This window comes from Brienomyrus brachyistius, unplaced genomic scaffold, assembly GCF_023856365.1.
Source record: "Brienomyrus brachyistius isolate T26 unplaced genomic scaffold, BBRACH_0.4 scaffold44, whole genome shotgun sequence".
Taxonomy (NCBI): Eukaryota; Metazoa; Chordata; class Actinopteri; order Osteoglossiformes; family Mormyridae; genus Brienomyrus; species Brienomyrus brachyistius.
In genome coordinates this window covers 1,227,381-1,243,447 of record NW_026042319.1, presented here as the reverse complement: position 1 = coordinate 1,243,447, position 16,067 = coordinate 1,227,381, and the positions used below count along the sequence as shown (strand labels likewise).

The following is a 16,067-nucleotide window of genomic DNA, read 5'->3' as shown; positions in this document are numbered from 1 at the left end:
GCGGCCAGGGCTTTTTTCCTTTTTATACGCTTCCTCTCTGCTCCTCCTCTGCGTTTACGCTCCATTTTTTGAATGATTTAGTCAGATATACCCTGTCTCTGGATATAGCCAGGTATTAGGCAGTGCGTCGCTGACGTTGGGTCATGTGGGAGTGTAATTTTGCCTCCGCCATTGCCTGATTCGTAGATTGAGAGATCCGTCAATTAATTCGTAGTTGCACACCAGCCTATCACATGCCAGGCTGATCATCTGCACAGCGGCAGCCGGCAGGCCAGAACGACCGTCAGGCCACCGGGAAATGGCCACCGCCCCTGTCTATGATGTTATAAAGGGGGCCGATACCCTAGAAGCAGCTCTCCCAGTTCAAGGGCAGAACAAGGGCAATTTTCCCTGCTTCTTATTAATCCCAGCAGAGCTGATACTGGACTGTATTTGTGCTACATAACACAGGAAAATGTCGACCTGTGAGTGACAAGTTAGTGTGCGAACGTTTTACCTCATGCTTCAATAATCACTGAGGTTTTCCAGACATATTTTTAAACAAACACTAGATACCTTCCTTTTAACATTGTAAATGCATTGTTTGAGTTTTTTGTAGAGCATTAGTGAGTTCTGTTAATGAATTAATAATAAATGAAGATAATGCTCCCCCTGTTTTTGGTTCAAGTCTGTAGCAGTGAGCATGTTACTTTACACTGAATAAATATACACTTAGCTGTACTGTATTACTGAGACCGCTGACACAGCGCAGGAGGACCCCCCCCCCCCCCATGTAACCGTCCACCGCCTCAACTGCCAGGACTAAACGCAAAAATATTGTGTGTTTATGAATAATCATAACAAGTATAAACCACTAAATGTACTGTGGGTCAGGGGTCCTCCGCAGGCAGCCTGTGGGCCAAATCCAGCTTTAACTCCTCCCACCAGAAAATTTAATTGTTATTTAAACATTGATATAAGCACCTTCCCCCCCCCACACACACACAAACACACAGTGTTCGGTAAGTATTACAGTCAGCTCCCCCAAGCTTCCTGCTCGACAGATTTGTCTGTCAGCACCACCCCCTGGTTAGCAGTTATTTTTTAATCAGCCCCCCCGGCAAATTTTATTGACTTAAACTGGTAACAGAACAACATCGGGGCCAGTGGCCCTTGGCTTTATGCTGTTGATGGAATTTAGTCCTCTGGGAATAATGATTAAGGATCCCTGATGTGGGATTTTACTGACTTTGTTTCAGCTGTGGAGTGTCTCCTTATATCCACCATTTTAAAGCAATACTAACAATATAACATCATAATGGGGGCTATGGTGAGCTAACATGGTAGATGTTGGGTTTTATTTTGGTCTTGGTTTGGTATGAAGATGTCCAAGTTGTTGCTGTAGTTGTGTGCATGTGTGTATGTCTGCCCTGTGGTGTGCTGGTGACCACCCATCGTACCCGGGATAGGCTCCAGTCCCCCCCACAACCCCATTTGGGATGGAGTGGTTTTAGAAAATGGATGTATGGTGCTACACCCCACCCCCAGCCATAACAGGTCAAAAAGCATCCCGTCTCTGCTATAGTAAATGACCAGTGCTGTCATTTTTAATTACACATATATCTCTGCAAACTGACTTCTTCTTTATTTCCTTGATATTCTGTTTGTCAGCATATTCTATTTGTGAACTGTGTACTTTTTAATGTTTCTACTACGTTTACATATACTGTCATTGCACTTTGTCTCTGTTGCATTATATGCATGTTCTGTCTGTGCTCTGCGTCAGTGTTTCTCAAACCAGTCCTTGGGAATTGGGAGGGAGCAAAAACCTGGACTCTCTGGGGTCCCTGAGGACTGGTCTGAGAAACACTGCTCTATGTACCTTGCTGCTAAATGCACAAGAATTTACCCCCAGGATCAAAGAAGTTTATCTAATTTTATACACATTTGTTTATGTCATTTTTAATGCATAAACATAATAAATCAAACATAACTGTATTTTCATATCGAAAATCTGATTCTCAGACCACACTCTGTGGACATTAGAGGAGCTGGAAATTTCAGCTCCCCGCATGGAAACCCAAACAACCTTATTCTATCAAGTATTTGGCTCCCCCATATCAGCACTGGCCTTGGCCAAGGCTGCTGCTGGAACTAACAACTCCCCCAGAAGAACAAGGCAGTGAGACTCTCTTGCATTCCTCTCCCCCAATCCCAAGGACTTACCCTCACCCCATCCCACGCCTCCGCCGCTTCATACCCCCAGCGTGAACAGGCGGGTCTGACCAGCGCCGTTTCTATGGCAGCAGGACCGGATGGCTGTCTGTCTCTGCTGGGTCACCTCCACAACCCCTTTCCGCTACCCGTTGCAAGTCGTGTCATTTTTATGTAAGGTGTAGTGCCCATGTGCTTATGTTGCTGAGGTGTTTTTTTCGGTTCCCACAATGTACTCCCTACTGGAGTGCATTCTGGGGGGTGTTTTTTTATTCTCCTCCTCTCCCACCATGTTATCTTGTTTCTATTCTTCTCACTTCCCCTGTCTCCCGGCCGGTCTTCCCCCTACTGTGATGTCTGTGTATATGTAAGGTCGGTTGATGGCCTGCTCTTCACCGGTACTTGTGACTGGTGCCATGGTATATTGCATCAGCAATAAAGGGTTCCGATGATGATGATGATGATGATGATGATCTGATCACATGTTAATCATTCATTTAGTCAATCAGCACAGAGACAGATGATGCACAGTGTCCTATTCCCTAAGCATAGGGACACAATTACAATCTGCTCAACCAAGCAAAAAGTCACATATATACTGACAAAGCAAAGGGTCTCTGATTATTCCTGAATGTTTACATCCACCTTCCAGTCCCTGATCCAATGCCGGGTTGTGGGGGGGCTGGAGTCTGTATCAGGAGGCACAGGGCAGAAGACAGGGGACACCCCCTTTGGGGTGCGGACTATCTATAAAGGTTTGGGAACACTGATCCAAGCAGGGAGAGCAGAAGGAGAGGCGTCTTTGGAGTCCTGTCATCAGTGCTGTCTGAGTCTCCGGGGGTCATTATGTCAGTGGTGGGTTTAGCTGAAAGAGGGAAGAATCAATGCAGATACATAAGAAAAGCAGGAATCTCTGTATAAACAGGAGAATGTTGGTAAATATACAGCAACTTGCTCAGCGCTAAAGGCTACAACCAAAAATATGGGAAACATTATTTTCATTTTCATATTACTGTGCTCTCTACAATTATTGGCACCCCAGTATTTAATACTTTGTACAACCTCCCTTTGCCAGTATAACAGCATTGAATCTCCTATAACATTTCATATGGGTGGAGAATACAGAGCAGGGCATCTGAGACCATCGATCTTTACAGATTTATTTCTCTTTGATTAAATTTATTTCAATGAAAGGTTGGATTTTTCTCATTTTTACAAGGGGTGCCTATACTTGTTGAGGGCACAGTAAATCATTAACTGACTTCACTAGTACTCTACAAAAACATAAAAACTATGAATATGCTATGAATCTGGTGTAAAATTTTAGTTCACTGACCTTTGACTTGCAGGGTAACGTCACGCTGAATGTTTGCCTTGATTATGTAGCATGAATACTGTCCAGCATCAGTGCTGCTAAGATTAGTAAGAAGCAGGGAAAAATTGCCCTTGTTGTACTCTGCAGGAAAAGCACTTGTTCTGCCTTTGAACTGGGGATCCTGGTTATGTAGATCGTCGGCCCCCTTTATAACACTGTAAACTTTCCTATTGCCCTCAAACAGCCAACGGACAGTTGGCGGTGTTGTATTGCTGGGACCACCGACACAGGGCAGGAGGACGTGCCCCCCCATGTAACCATCCACCAGCTCACCTGCCAGGACTAAACACAAATGGAGAATTACACACAACAATGCAAAGCAAAAATGTAGTGCTTTTAGAAATAGTATAAAGAGTAAAAACTGCTAAATGTACAGTATTACGTAGGTCAGAGTTCCCTGATAGGCGGCCGTGTGACAAATCTGGCCATAACCATCAGCCCCCAGCCCCCACTTGGAACAGTTGTTAGACTTAAATTGGCATAAAACTACACCGCAGACAATGGCCCTGGGTTTTTTGTCGCTGATAGAATTTAACCCTCTAGGAATAATGATTAGGGATCCCTGATGGGATTTTACTGATTTTGTTTCATCTATAGAGTGTCTCCTTATATCCTCCATTTTAAATCGATACTAACAATATCACATCATAGTGGGGGCTATGGTGAACTAACATGGTAGATTTTGGGTTTTTATTTTGGCTTTGGATTGACTACGCGATGTCAATTACCTCGGTGAGACAGGAATGTCAGGAACCACAACCAGGAAGAGCCACATCTGAAAGACAAATTTATGCAACAAACACTTTCAGTATCTCATACTTCATCTTCAGCATAAGGCTGGGTGATACAAATGATAGCCGTACTTCAACATGACATTTTCTTTTACCTGGAATGTACATATCTAAGGAAAAAGTTACAGATAATGAATATTGGAAAAGATCATGTCATGTCCAAGGTCTACGGTTCAAAAGGTTAACAGCGTTTAAAAACTTGCATATTTAGCAGACAGACCTTCCCAAAGAGGTACAACTGAGAGAGTAGGGTCAGAGAGTCCCACAAGTGACTGGGGTTAAGGGCTTTGATCAAGGGCTCATTCTGTTAAGTCCCAGGATTTGAACCCATGACCAGTCACAGGTACAGAGTCACAAACCACCCACAAGCATTGACATTGGTAATTATATTGAACATACAAACTACAGTTTGTCTACAAACTGCGATTCTGTGTGATAGGTCCTGAATTTCCATTAACAATTTACAACACGACCAATTAAGTTAGCTATTAGTACGCGAGAATAAGCAACTTAAAATCTAATTCATGACAGAAATTTGTAAAAGTTAAACTTCCTCATTATGAAAACAACAGCTACACATTTCTAGCGGGACGTAGTCGAAGGGTTTGGAACATGCTAATAATTTTACAGCTAGCCATACCCGCCATCCATTATATGAAACAGGTTAAACATTTAAACAAATTTTTTCTATAAAACATTACAGTAAAGCATCTACTTTACTATTTATCTGAAAATTCCAGGCCGTACGGTTTATAAATGAGCTTTAGGTGTGGCTATGCTATTTACACCATGTCATGCAAAAGACGTTACCTACCTAGTCCACATTATGTAGAAATAGTCTCCTTTTAATACAGTTTAAATATATATCATATATTTAACTAAAATGATATATAAATCTTGTTTGTTCTTTAGACAAATGTTTCCTGTTTCTCCAAAATCCTGTAAGCACGTATTACGTGTTACGCTGTGCATTGTGACGTAAGGACGCAGTGCGTATTACACTTTGTGTTTTATTTGAGCTCATGCATTCCTTCCAAATTATGAAAAAATGGATTCAGGTGACTGTGTCTGAATTGCCCATTGTACATGGGTGTGTGTCCAGTGATGGACCAGCATCGGGTCCATGGGAGGGTTTTTGGCTGACAGCGCACCTCTCTCGGAAGGTCCGGGAGGCTCGCAGTTCCCTGCGTCAGACCGTGGGCCTCGGTGTGCTTGGGGGCAGGATGTGGGCTCGTCTGAAACTTGCCGGCTGATCTGCATGCACACGGTCAACACCGACAGGTAGCGTTTGTGGTGATCAGGTTCTCCTCCAGACACAACTAGGACAGAATATTGTGAACAGAAAATAGAAAATACTGTTACCTAAAATGCAAAGACAGTATTTTTTGTATATATCACTGCGATTGTTCTGTGTACATAAAGCGTTGCGTTCAAGTTACAGTATAAAATACTTAGTCTAGTAAAACATGAATCAGTGGATACAGCAAAACCAAGCAGGAACATTTTATACAGTTATAGACAACATGACAAAAAGTATCCATCATTGCAATAGTAAAAGTCCTATCTATCTTTAATTGCAGATACTCTGCTCACAGAAAGTCTTGGGACACTTGCATAATTCTGTAAAAATGTTACAAATGTATTGATTTCATAACAAAAGTCCACTGATAAGCAGTGTTTAACATATCTGCACATACACACAGACTTGTTCTATTTATTGTCATAATTTTTTCACTGAATCACTTAGTTCTTGCCATTTTGCTGGTAATTGCGATTGTTATTGTCTCCCAAAGACATACGAACAGGAATGTTTGGTGCTTTATGTTACTGTAAATGTGCTAATTAAAAAGCCCCCAATGAGGCTGCTTCTCAATGAACTTTTTCAGTAAAAAACTCAGATCAGCTCTTTTAGAAATATAATTTGGGTTTCGATGTATTACAACTTCAAAAGCATGTTTTACTTAAAACTACTGGTTGTTTCAAATGTGATTTTATCTTGGAAACAAATTAATCAAGTGATTTGTGGTAAAAAAAACAATAAATTTACAATATTTTTTTACTGAATTAAGTAAGTGTTCCAAGACTCCATATCATCTATAATTTCTCTTCTTTTTATTTATTTGATTGATATCATGTTTGTCAGGATATTCTATTTGTGCATCATGTACTTTTTCGTTTGCACTACGTTTACTCGTTTGCACTCTGTGTGTTCTGTCTCTGCTCTATGTACCTTGATGCTATATGCATGAGAATTTCTCACTGGAATCAATAAAGTTCATTTTATCTTATGCTGCAGTTTATTTCAGTGACAGCACTGTATTTCCACACCAGACATCCAGTTCTCAGACCTGATCACACATCATTTAAATAGATTCAAATGATTTGCCATGAGATGTCTGAAATGCAAAACTGAGTATTTGCTTACAATTTTCTTACTTTTGTAGAGCAGATATTCATCATTCTCTGTCCATAGATATAATAATCAGGACATGACAAGGTTTAGGTTTAGTCTTTATCGATAAAAATCCACGACTTTTCTTAAAGATGTTTTACATTCCACTTACTAGATAAGTTGCAAAGTTTTTCAAAAACAATTAAGTGGAGATACTGAGCGTTTTCAGTCATTACAGATAGAGACGTATGAAACTACAGCTGGACTTGGCTGTTGGCGTGTGGCTTTAATCGCTGATACATTTTATTTAGAAATGAAATGAGTGCAAGTAGCAAAGTACATGCAACTACTCTGTGGAGCAACAAAATAAAAATAGGGTGGCAGTTACTGAGCAATTAAACAACTAAAGGTGTAAACCTTACTTTAATTACTTAGTCATTGAGCACAGAGACCGAAAATGCATAAGTCAATCATTCAATCAGCACAGAGAAGGACAATGCATGAGTCAATCATTCAATCTGCACAGAGACAGATAATGCATAAGTCAATCATTCAGTCAGCACAGAAACGGATAATGCATGAGTCAATCATTCAATCAGCACAGAGACGGATAAGGCATGAGTCAATCATTCATTCAGCACAGAGACAATGCACAGTCATTCAGCACAGAGATAGATAATGCTCAGTCAGTGAATCAGTCTGCATCAGGAGGCACAGGGCGGAAATCTGCAAAATCATTTAAATCCCACATCAGGGATCCCTATTTATTTTTCCCAGAGGACTAAATTCTATCAACAGCATAAAGCCAAGGGCTACTACCTCCGATATTGTTCTGCTGTGCCAGTTTAAGGTTAATATACACATAGTAGTTCATGCTCTTTATAATTATTGTCAGATATGTCCTCCTGCCCTGTTTCAGGTATCTAAGCAATACAGCACCGCCAACTGTATTGTTATCTCAGGAACCATAGGAATGTCTACGATGTTAGAAATGGAACAGATGCCGTACAAACCAGCTCTTCCAGTTCAAAGGCCTCCGCAGAGTGTTTTTCCTGCAGAGTACAGAGTACACACTCTGCCTACTGGTAATCGTCACGGCACTGAACTAACTGAAGTTAACACGCAAGTCATTTTACACAATGTTGCAATCATTTTTATTTTGTGTTTTTCAGACATATATATTTCAAATAAACACTAGATACCTTCCTTTCATTTTGCATTGCAGTTTCATAGTTTGGAGTTTTTGCTGAGTACTGGTGAGTTCTATTAATGAATTAATATTAAATGATGATAATGTCCCCCCCTATTGGATCAGTGTTCCCACACCCTGTCTTCTGCCCTGTGCCTCCTGATACAGACTCCAGCCCCCCCACAACCCGGCACTGGATCAGGGAATGGAAGGTGGATGTAAACATTCAGGAATAATCAGAGACCCTTTGCCTTGTCAGTATATAGGTGACTTTTTGCTTAGTCTACCTCTGCAGGGTTTTTAGAGCATTGGCCCTATTTTGCACGCAACACAAAGCGCTGTCAGGTGCAACACAAGTGTCACTGCTAGGAGGAGTCCGACGCAGTTGTCATTTCCCCCTCCAGCACCCATGTCATTTAAATAGCAAATAAACCTGTGGCTATCTGAGCACCTGTGGGCATGTCAGTCGTAAATTGAGGCGGAGTCAGGTGCACTGCTGGCACGCCGCTGTGTCGAGGCAGCGGAATGCAATTGTTCTGCTAACCAACAAAAACTGGGTCTAAAGTCAATGGCTCACTGTTATTTTAAGGGCGTGTTAATCAAGATAGTAACATGTGCCCACATAGGCGTGTGCACAGTGCCCGTGAACTGCATGTTACACCAAAGTCAAAGTGAACTTTATTGTCATCTCAACCATATACATTATACAGTGAGACGGAATGGTGACACTCGGAGTCTGCAGTGTACAGATACTAGTGCAAATAAGAATTAAAAATTAAAAACAGGATGAGACTCGACAAGACATTGTGCAAATCAAGGCAGAGAAGCGGTAGCAGCATGGCGTTGTAATAAATAACACGAACACTGATGCAATGTATAGTCATGTTTTTATTGATATGAAATAATGTTGTGTAAATATACATAAAGTACAATATGAGGTAGTAGGAAATGGACCTAGACTGGGCCGTGCAGCAGCAAATGCGTCTCACAGTCCCGCTTTCATCATTGACGTGAGGGAAAGCTGGAATTCCGCCCCAAGAAAGAAGCCCTCTCCGGATAAGAATTACTCAGGTTAATTAATAGCAAATACTGATTTAGCTCAGATATGGAAGTTATGGTTAATCCATGGTTTTATTTGGCATTTTTATGTGGTAGAGGGACCGATTCACTTCACCTACCACCAGATCTAGTGATGTTAGTTTGATTTGCAAATTTTACTCACAAATTCAGATGCAGTCGCTATTGTCAGTGTCAGTAGCTAATATATATATATATATATATATATATATATTTTTACCATGTAGGGTATTTCTTACATGTATTTAAACAAAGCAGAATATTTCTAACAATAACAGTACATTTGTTTAATCAAAGAATGCAAAACAATGTTTCAGCGTTTTACGGGAAGAGCATATTTTAATTTATCATTGTGTTTTTTGATTGCCTGTGTTGTTGATTGGCCAATCCTGTAACTGTACAGTTTGTTAATAAATGTCTTGTTATGGTCTATTCCGTGCATTGCACCTGTAGCTTCTGCTACAGGGACACTGCCCACGTGCTTCTTCCTGGACTTTGGACAAACATAATATAACAAATAAGATTTATATATAATTTTAGTTAAATATCGGACATATATTTCAACTGTATTAAAAGGAGACTACTACTACATAATGTGGACTAGGTAGGTACATCTTTTGCATGATATGGCAAAAATAAATTTGTTTAAATGTTTAACCTGTTTCATATAATAGATGGCGGGTACGGCTAGCTGTAAAATTATTAGTATGTTCCAAACCCTTCGACTACGTCCCGTTAGAAATGTGTAGCTGTTGTTTTTATAATGAGGAAATTTAACTTTTACAAATTTCAGTCATGAATTAGATTTTGTTATCCTTTCTAATAATGTAGGTACAGACTTCCATACCTGTATTTAAGTTGCTTATTCTCACTTGCTAATAGCTAACTTAATTGGTCGTGTTGTAAATTGTTAATGGAAATTCAAGACCTATCACACAGAATCACAGTTTGTAGACACACTGTAGTAACTATGTTTGTAGGTTTAATATAATTACCACTGTCAATGCTTGTGGGTTTGTGACTGTGGGACTATCTGACCCTGCTCTCTCAGTTGTACCTCTTTGGGAAGGTCTGTCTGCTATTTTTGGTTGTAGCCTTTAGCGCTGAGCAAGTTGTTGCATATTTACCAACATTCTCCTGTTTATACAGAGATTCCTGCTTTTCTTATGTATCTGCATTGATTCTTCCCTCTTTCAGCTAAACCCACCACTGACATAATGACCCCCGGAGACTCAGACAGCACTGATGACAGGACTCCAAAGACGCCTCTCCTTCTGCTCTCCCTGCTTGGATCAGTGCTCCCACACCTTTATAGATAGTCGGTGAGATTTGCGTGGAGGACTGTGACAGTCATCCCTTACTAAAAACAAAAGTATACTTAAAGTTCATTTTATTAAGTATATTTCTTTGAACTAAACTGGCCCACTTTTGGTTTATTAAAGTAAATATTTTAAGTGTATTTATTTAGTAATATTAGTTATTTGTAATTTTATACCTGAAATTGCAACAAACAGTAAGAAGCGATATGACTACATGTAGATAACAGTAATAAAACATACTTAGAGATAGTTTTTTCTCTTAGTTACTCATAATGAACAAATATTGTTTTGAATGCCAAAATTAAAGAAAAAATAAATTTTACACATAAGCTAGACTTTTCTCAGTACATGTCAGTTTAAGCCAGGTATACTTAAGTCAGACTTTGTTTAGTATATCTCTGTTAAGTACGTAAGAAGTTTACTGAGAGTATACTTATTAATTTTTTTAGTTTAGAAAAAGTATACTTATAGTACACTTAAATATTATTATTTTTCGTAAGGGATACTTTCTGAATTTCTTGCCTGTTTCTCTGCTGAGTTGTTGAATCACATTATAAGGTTTTTAACTCTCTGTTTTACAGGTTCCTAGGACACTGCTCATCATTCCCGGGTGTCAGGGAGCTGCTTTCAGTTCGCGGGAGCCTCCCGTACCCTCCTAGAGAGGTGGGCTGTCCCGGCGTGTGCCGAATTGGCACTGAGCGCCATGGACCCGATGCTGGTCCATCACTGGACACACACCCATGTACAATGGGCAATTCAGACACAGTCACCTGAATCCATTTTTTTTTTAACTTTGGAAGGAAAGCATGAATTCAGATAAAACACATAGTCTAATCCGCACTGCGTCCTTACGTCACAATACGTGCCTTAACACGTGATACGTGCATCTTTCTGGGCATTGGACAAACAGGAAACATTTGCCTAAAAAACAAATAAGATTTATAAATAATTTTAGTTGAATATTGGTCATATATTTCAAATGTATCAAAAGAAGATTATTACTATAAAATGTGGACTATGTAGGTACGCAAGATATGGCGTAAATAGCATAGCCACACCTAAAGCAAGTTTATGAACTGTACGGCCTGGAATCTAGATAAATAATAAAGTGGTTGCTTTACTGTAATGTTTTATAAAATAAAATTCTTTAAAGGTTTAACCTGTTTAAAAACACAAACTGTAATACGCACTGCGTCCTTACGTCACAATGCACAGCGTAATACGTAATACGTGCTTCAAGGATTTTGGAGAAACAGGAAACATTTGCCTAAAAAACAAATAAGATTTATATATCATTTTAGTTAAATATATGATATATATTTAAACTGTATTAAAAGGAGACTATTACTACATAATGTGGACTAGGTAGGTATATGATATGGTGTAATTAGCATAGCCACACCTAAAGCTCGTTTATAAACCGTACGGCCTGGAATTTTCAGATAAATAGTAAAGTAGATGCTTTACTGTAATGTTTTATAAAATACATTTGTTTAAATGTTTAACCTGTTTCATATAATGGATGGCGGATACGGCTAGCTGTAAAATTATTAGTATGTTCCAAACCCTTCGACTACGTCCCGCTAGAAATGTGTAGCTGTTGTTTTCATAATGAGGAAGTTTAACTTTTATAAATTTCTGCCATGAATTAGATTTTATTATCCTTTCTAATAATGTGGGTACAGATTTCCTTACCTGTATTTAAGTTGCTTATTCTCGCTTACTAATAGCCAACTTAATTGGTCGTGTTGTAAATTGTTAATGGAAATTCAGGACCTATCACACAGAATCGCAGTTTGTAGACAAACTGTAGTAACAGTGTTTGTATGTTCAATATAATTACCAATGTCAATGCTTGTGGGTGGTTTGTGGCTCTGTACCTGTGACCGGAAGGTCATGGGTTCAAATCCTGGGACTTAACAGAATGAGCCCTTGATCAAAGCCCTTAACCCCAGTCGCTTGTGGGACTCTCTGACCCTGCTCTCTCAGTTGTACCTCTTTGGGAAGGTCTGTCTGCTAAATATGCAAGTTTTTAAACGCTGTTAACCTTTTGAGCTGTAGACCTTGGACATGATGTCATGCCCGGCTCGTACGCTCCTCGTGTGCTCCTCGTGTGCCACGCCCCCTGATTACCCACATGTGCTTCCCTGATCGTCTCCTGCTGTGTCCGCTTCCTTTGATTAGTCTTTGTGTATTTAAGTCCTGGTCTGTCCTATTCCCCTTGTCCGTCATTGTAGTTTGGTGGATGTTCTCTCCCGTTTGGTGTTTCCTGATCCCTGTTCTCATTAAAACCCCGAGATTAGCCCTGATTCTTACCTGTTTGCCTGATCCTTGCCCGCCTACTCGCACGATCGCCTGTCTGCTCTCCCTCGATCGTGACACATGACATGATCTTTTCCAATATTCATTATCTGTAACTTTTTCCTTAGATATATACATTCCAGGTAAAAGAAAATGTCATGTTGAAGTACGGCTATCATTTGTATCACCCAGCCTTATGCTGAAGATGAAGTATGAGATACTGAAAGTGTTTGTTGCATAAATTTGTCTTTCAGATATGGCTCTTCCTGGTTGTGGTTCCTGACATTCCTGTCTCACCGAGGTAATGTACATCGCGTAGTCAAACCAAAGCCAAAATAAAAACCCCAAATCTACCATGTTAGCTCACCATAGCCCCCACTATGATGTTATATTGTTAGTATTGATTTAAAATGGAGGATATAAGGAGACACTCTGTAGATGAAACAAAATCAGTAAAATCCCATCAGGGATCCCTAATCATTATTCCTAGAGGGTTAAATTCTATCAGCGACAAAAAACCCAGGGCCATTGTCTGCGGTGTAGTTTTATGCCAATTTAAGTCCAACAACTGTTCCAAGTGGGGGCTGGGGGCTGATGGTTATGGCCAGATTTGTCACACGGCCACCTATCAGGGAGCTCTGACCTACGTAATACTGTACCTTTAGCGGTTTTTACTCTTTATACTATTTCTAAAAGCACTACATTTTTGCTTTGCATTGTTGTGTGAAATTCTCCATTTGTGTTTAGTCCTGGCAGGTGAGCTGGTGGATGGTTACATGGGGGGGGACGTCATCCTGCCCTGTGTCGGTGGTCCCAGCAGTACAACACAGCCAACTGTCTACTGGCGTTTCCAGCACAATAGGAATGTCTTCGATGTTATAGAGGGAGCCCATACTCTACAGACCCAGGATCCCCAGTTCAAGGACAGAACAAGTGCTTTTCCTGCAAAGTACAGCAAGGGCAATTTTTCCCTGCTTCTTACTAATCTTAGCAGCACTGATGCTGGACAGTATTCATGCTACATAATTAAGGCAAACATTCAGCGTGACGTTACCCTGCAAGTCAAAGGTCAGTGTGCTAACATTTTAGATTTTTTTTTGTACAGGCTCATGATCACTCACACATGCAACCAAAAATGAAAAAAAGCAAATGTATGGAAAAATAAGCTTTGCCTGGCTGTACACCCAACAGTGCCACCCTACCTACTGTGCTCTGCACACCATTCAGTAGTTAAATAGGTACTGTGTCCTGTTCATGACACATTCTGAGCGCTGAGCACTTTGCTGTATATTTACCAACATTCTCCTGTAGATTCCTGCTTTTCTTATGTATCTGCATTGATTCTTCCCTCTTTCAGCTAAACCCACCACTGACATAATGACCCCCGGACACTCAGACAGCACTGATGACAGGACTCCAAAGACGCCTCTCCTTCTGCTCTCCCTGCTTGGATCAGTGCTCCCACACCTTTATAGATAGTCCGCCCCCCAAAGGGGGTGTCCCCTGTCTTCTGCCCTGTGCCTCCTGATACAGACTCCAGCCCCCCCACAACCCGGCATTGGATCAGGGGCTGGAAGGTGAATGTAAACATTCAGGAATAATCAGAGAGCTTTTGCCTTGTCAGTATATATGTGACTTTTTGCTTGGCTGAGCAGATTGTAATTAAGGTATGTGTCCCTATGCTTAGGGAATAAGACACTGTGCATTATCTGCCTCTGTGCTGATTAACTAAATGAATGATTAACATGTCATCAGATCATGGTCCTAGAGTCAAACTTTGGATATGAAAATACAGTTGTGTTCGATTTATTATATTTATGCATTAAAATGACAAAGAAATGTGTATAACATTAGATAAACTTTTTTGATCCTGGCGGTAAATTCTTGTGCATTCAGCAGCAAGGTACATAGAGCAGTGTTTCTCAGACCAGTCCTCAGGGACCCCCAGAGAGTCCAGGTTTTTGCTCCCTCCCAATTCCCAAGGACTGGTTTGAGAAACACTGACGCAGAGCACAGACAGAACATGCATATAATGCAACAGAGACAAAGTGCAATGACAGTATATGTAAACGTAGTAGAAACATTAAAAAGTACACAGTTCGCAAATACAAACCGGATTCCAAAAAAGTTGGGACACTAAACAAATTGTGAATAAAAACTGAATGCAATGATGTGGAGATGGCAAATGTCAATATCTTATTTGTAATAGAACGTAGATGACAGATCAAAAGTTTAATCCGAGTAAATGTATCATTTCAAAGGAAAAATATGTTGATTCAAAATTTCACGGTGTCAACAAATCCCAAAAAAGTTGGGACAAGTAGCAATAAGAGGTTGGAAAAAGTAAATTTGAACATAACGAGGAGCTGGAAGACCAATTAACACTAAATAGGTCAATTGGCAACATGATTGGGTATAAAAAGAGCTTCTCAGAGTGGCAGTGTCTCTCAGAAGCCAAGATGGGTAGAGGATCGCCAATTCCCACAATGTTGCGCAGAAAGATAGTGGAGCAATATCAGAAATGTGTTACCCAGCGAAAAATTGCAAAGACTTTGCAGTTATCATCATCAACTGTGCATAACATCATCCGAAGATTCAGAGAATCTGGAACAATCTCTCTGCGTAAGGGTCAAGGGCGTAAAACCATACTGGATGCCCGTGATCTCCGGGCCCTTAAAATGGAGTGTGGCAAAATGGAAGACTGTTCTGTGGTCAGACGAGTCACGATTCGAAGTTCTTTTTGGAAATCTGGCACGCCATGTCATCCGGACCAAAGAGGACAAGGACAACCCAAGTTGTTATCAACGCTCAGTTCAGAAGCCTGCATCTCCGATGGTATGGGGTTTCATGAGTGCGTGTGGCATGGGCAGCTTGCATGTCTGGAAAGGCACCATCAATGCAGGAAAATATATTCAGGTTCTAGAACAACATATGCTCCCATCCAGACATCATCTGTTTCAGGGAAGACCCTGCATTTTTCAACAAGATAATGCCAGACCACATTCTGCATCAATCACAACATCATGGCTGCATAGGAGAAGGATCCGGGTACTGAAATGGCCAGTCTGCAGTCCAGATCTTTCACCTATAGAGAACATTTGGCGTATCATAAAGAGGAAGGTGCGACAAAGAAGGCCCAAGACGATTGAACAGTTAGAGGCCTGTATTAGACAAGAATGGGAGAGCATTCCTATTTCTAAACTTGAAAAACTGGTCTCCTCGGTCCCCAGACGTCTGTTGAGTGTTGTAAGAAGAAGGGGAGATGCCACACAGTGGTGAAAATGGCCTTGTCCCAACTTTTTTTGGGATTTGTTGACCCCATGAAATTTTGAATCAACATATTTTCCCCTTAAAATGATACATTCTTTCAGTTTAAACTTTTGTTCCGTGATTTATGTTCTATTCTGAATAAAATATTAGAAGTTCGCAC

General features: G+C 40.4%; 2 protein-coding genes across 3 annotated transcripts; one reads left to right on the top strand and one right to left on the bottom strand.

Annotated features, from left to right (window-relative positions):
• Positions 1-1,603: 1,603 nt before the first annotated feature.
• LOC125722916 (CD276 antigen homolog) lies at positions 1,604-5,466 on the bottom strand. The gene is made up of 4 exons (XM_048999181.1): positions 5,174-5,466; positions 4,297-4,343; positions 3,530-3,850; positions 1,604-3,058 (listed from the first exon to the last, which is right to left on the bottom strand). The coding sequence occupies exons 1-4, from the start codon at positions 5,182-5,184 to the stop codon at positions 2,937-2,939; spliced, it is 501 nt and encodes a 166-aa protein (XP_048855138.1). The 5' UTR covers positions 5,185-5,466; the 3' UTR covers positions 1,604-2,936.
• A 4,063-nt stretch (positions 5,467-9,529) lies between these two features.
• LOC125722915 (CD276 antigen homolog) lies at positions 9,530-14,817 on the top strand. Of its 2 annotated transcripts, none has more exons than XM_048999180.1 (4): positions 9,530-9,621; positions 12,892-12,938; positions 13,385-13,705; positions 13,995-14,817. In XM_048999180.1, the coding sequence occupies exons 1-4, from the start codon at positions 9,611-9,613 to the stop codon at positions 14,114-14,116; spliced, it is 501 nt and encodes a 166-aa protein (XP_048855137.1). In that variant the 5' UTR covers positions 9,530-9,610; the 3' UTR covers positions 14,117-14,817. The 2 variants fall into 2 exon arrangements, with proteins under 2 accessions (XP_048855137.1, XP_048855136.1); XM_048999179.1 differs by lacking the exon at positions 9,530-9,621 and adding an exon at positions 11,531-11,701 and having other exon boundaries at positions 13,995-14,813.
• The last annotated feature ends 1,250 nt before the right edge of the window (positions 14,818-16,067 follow it).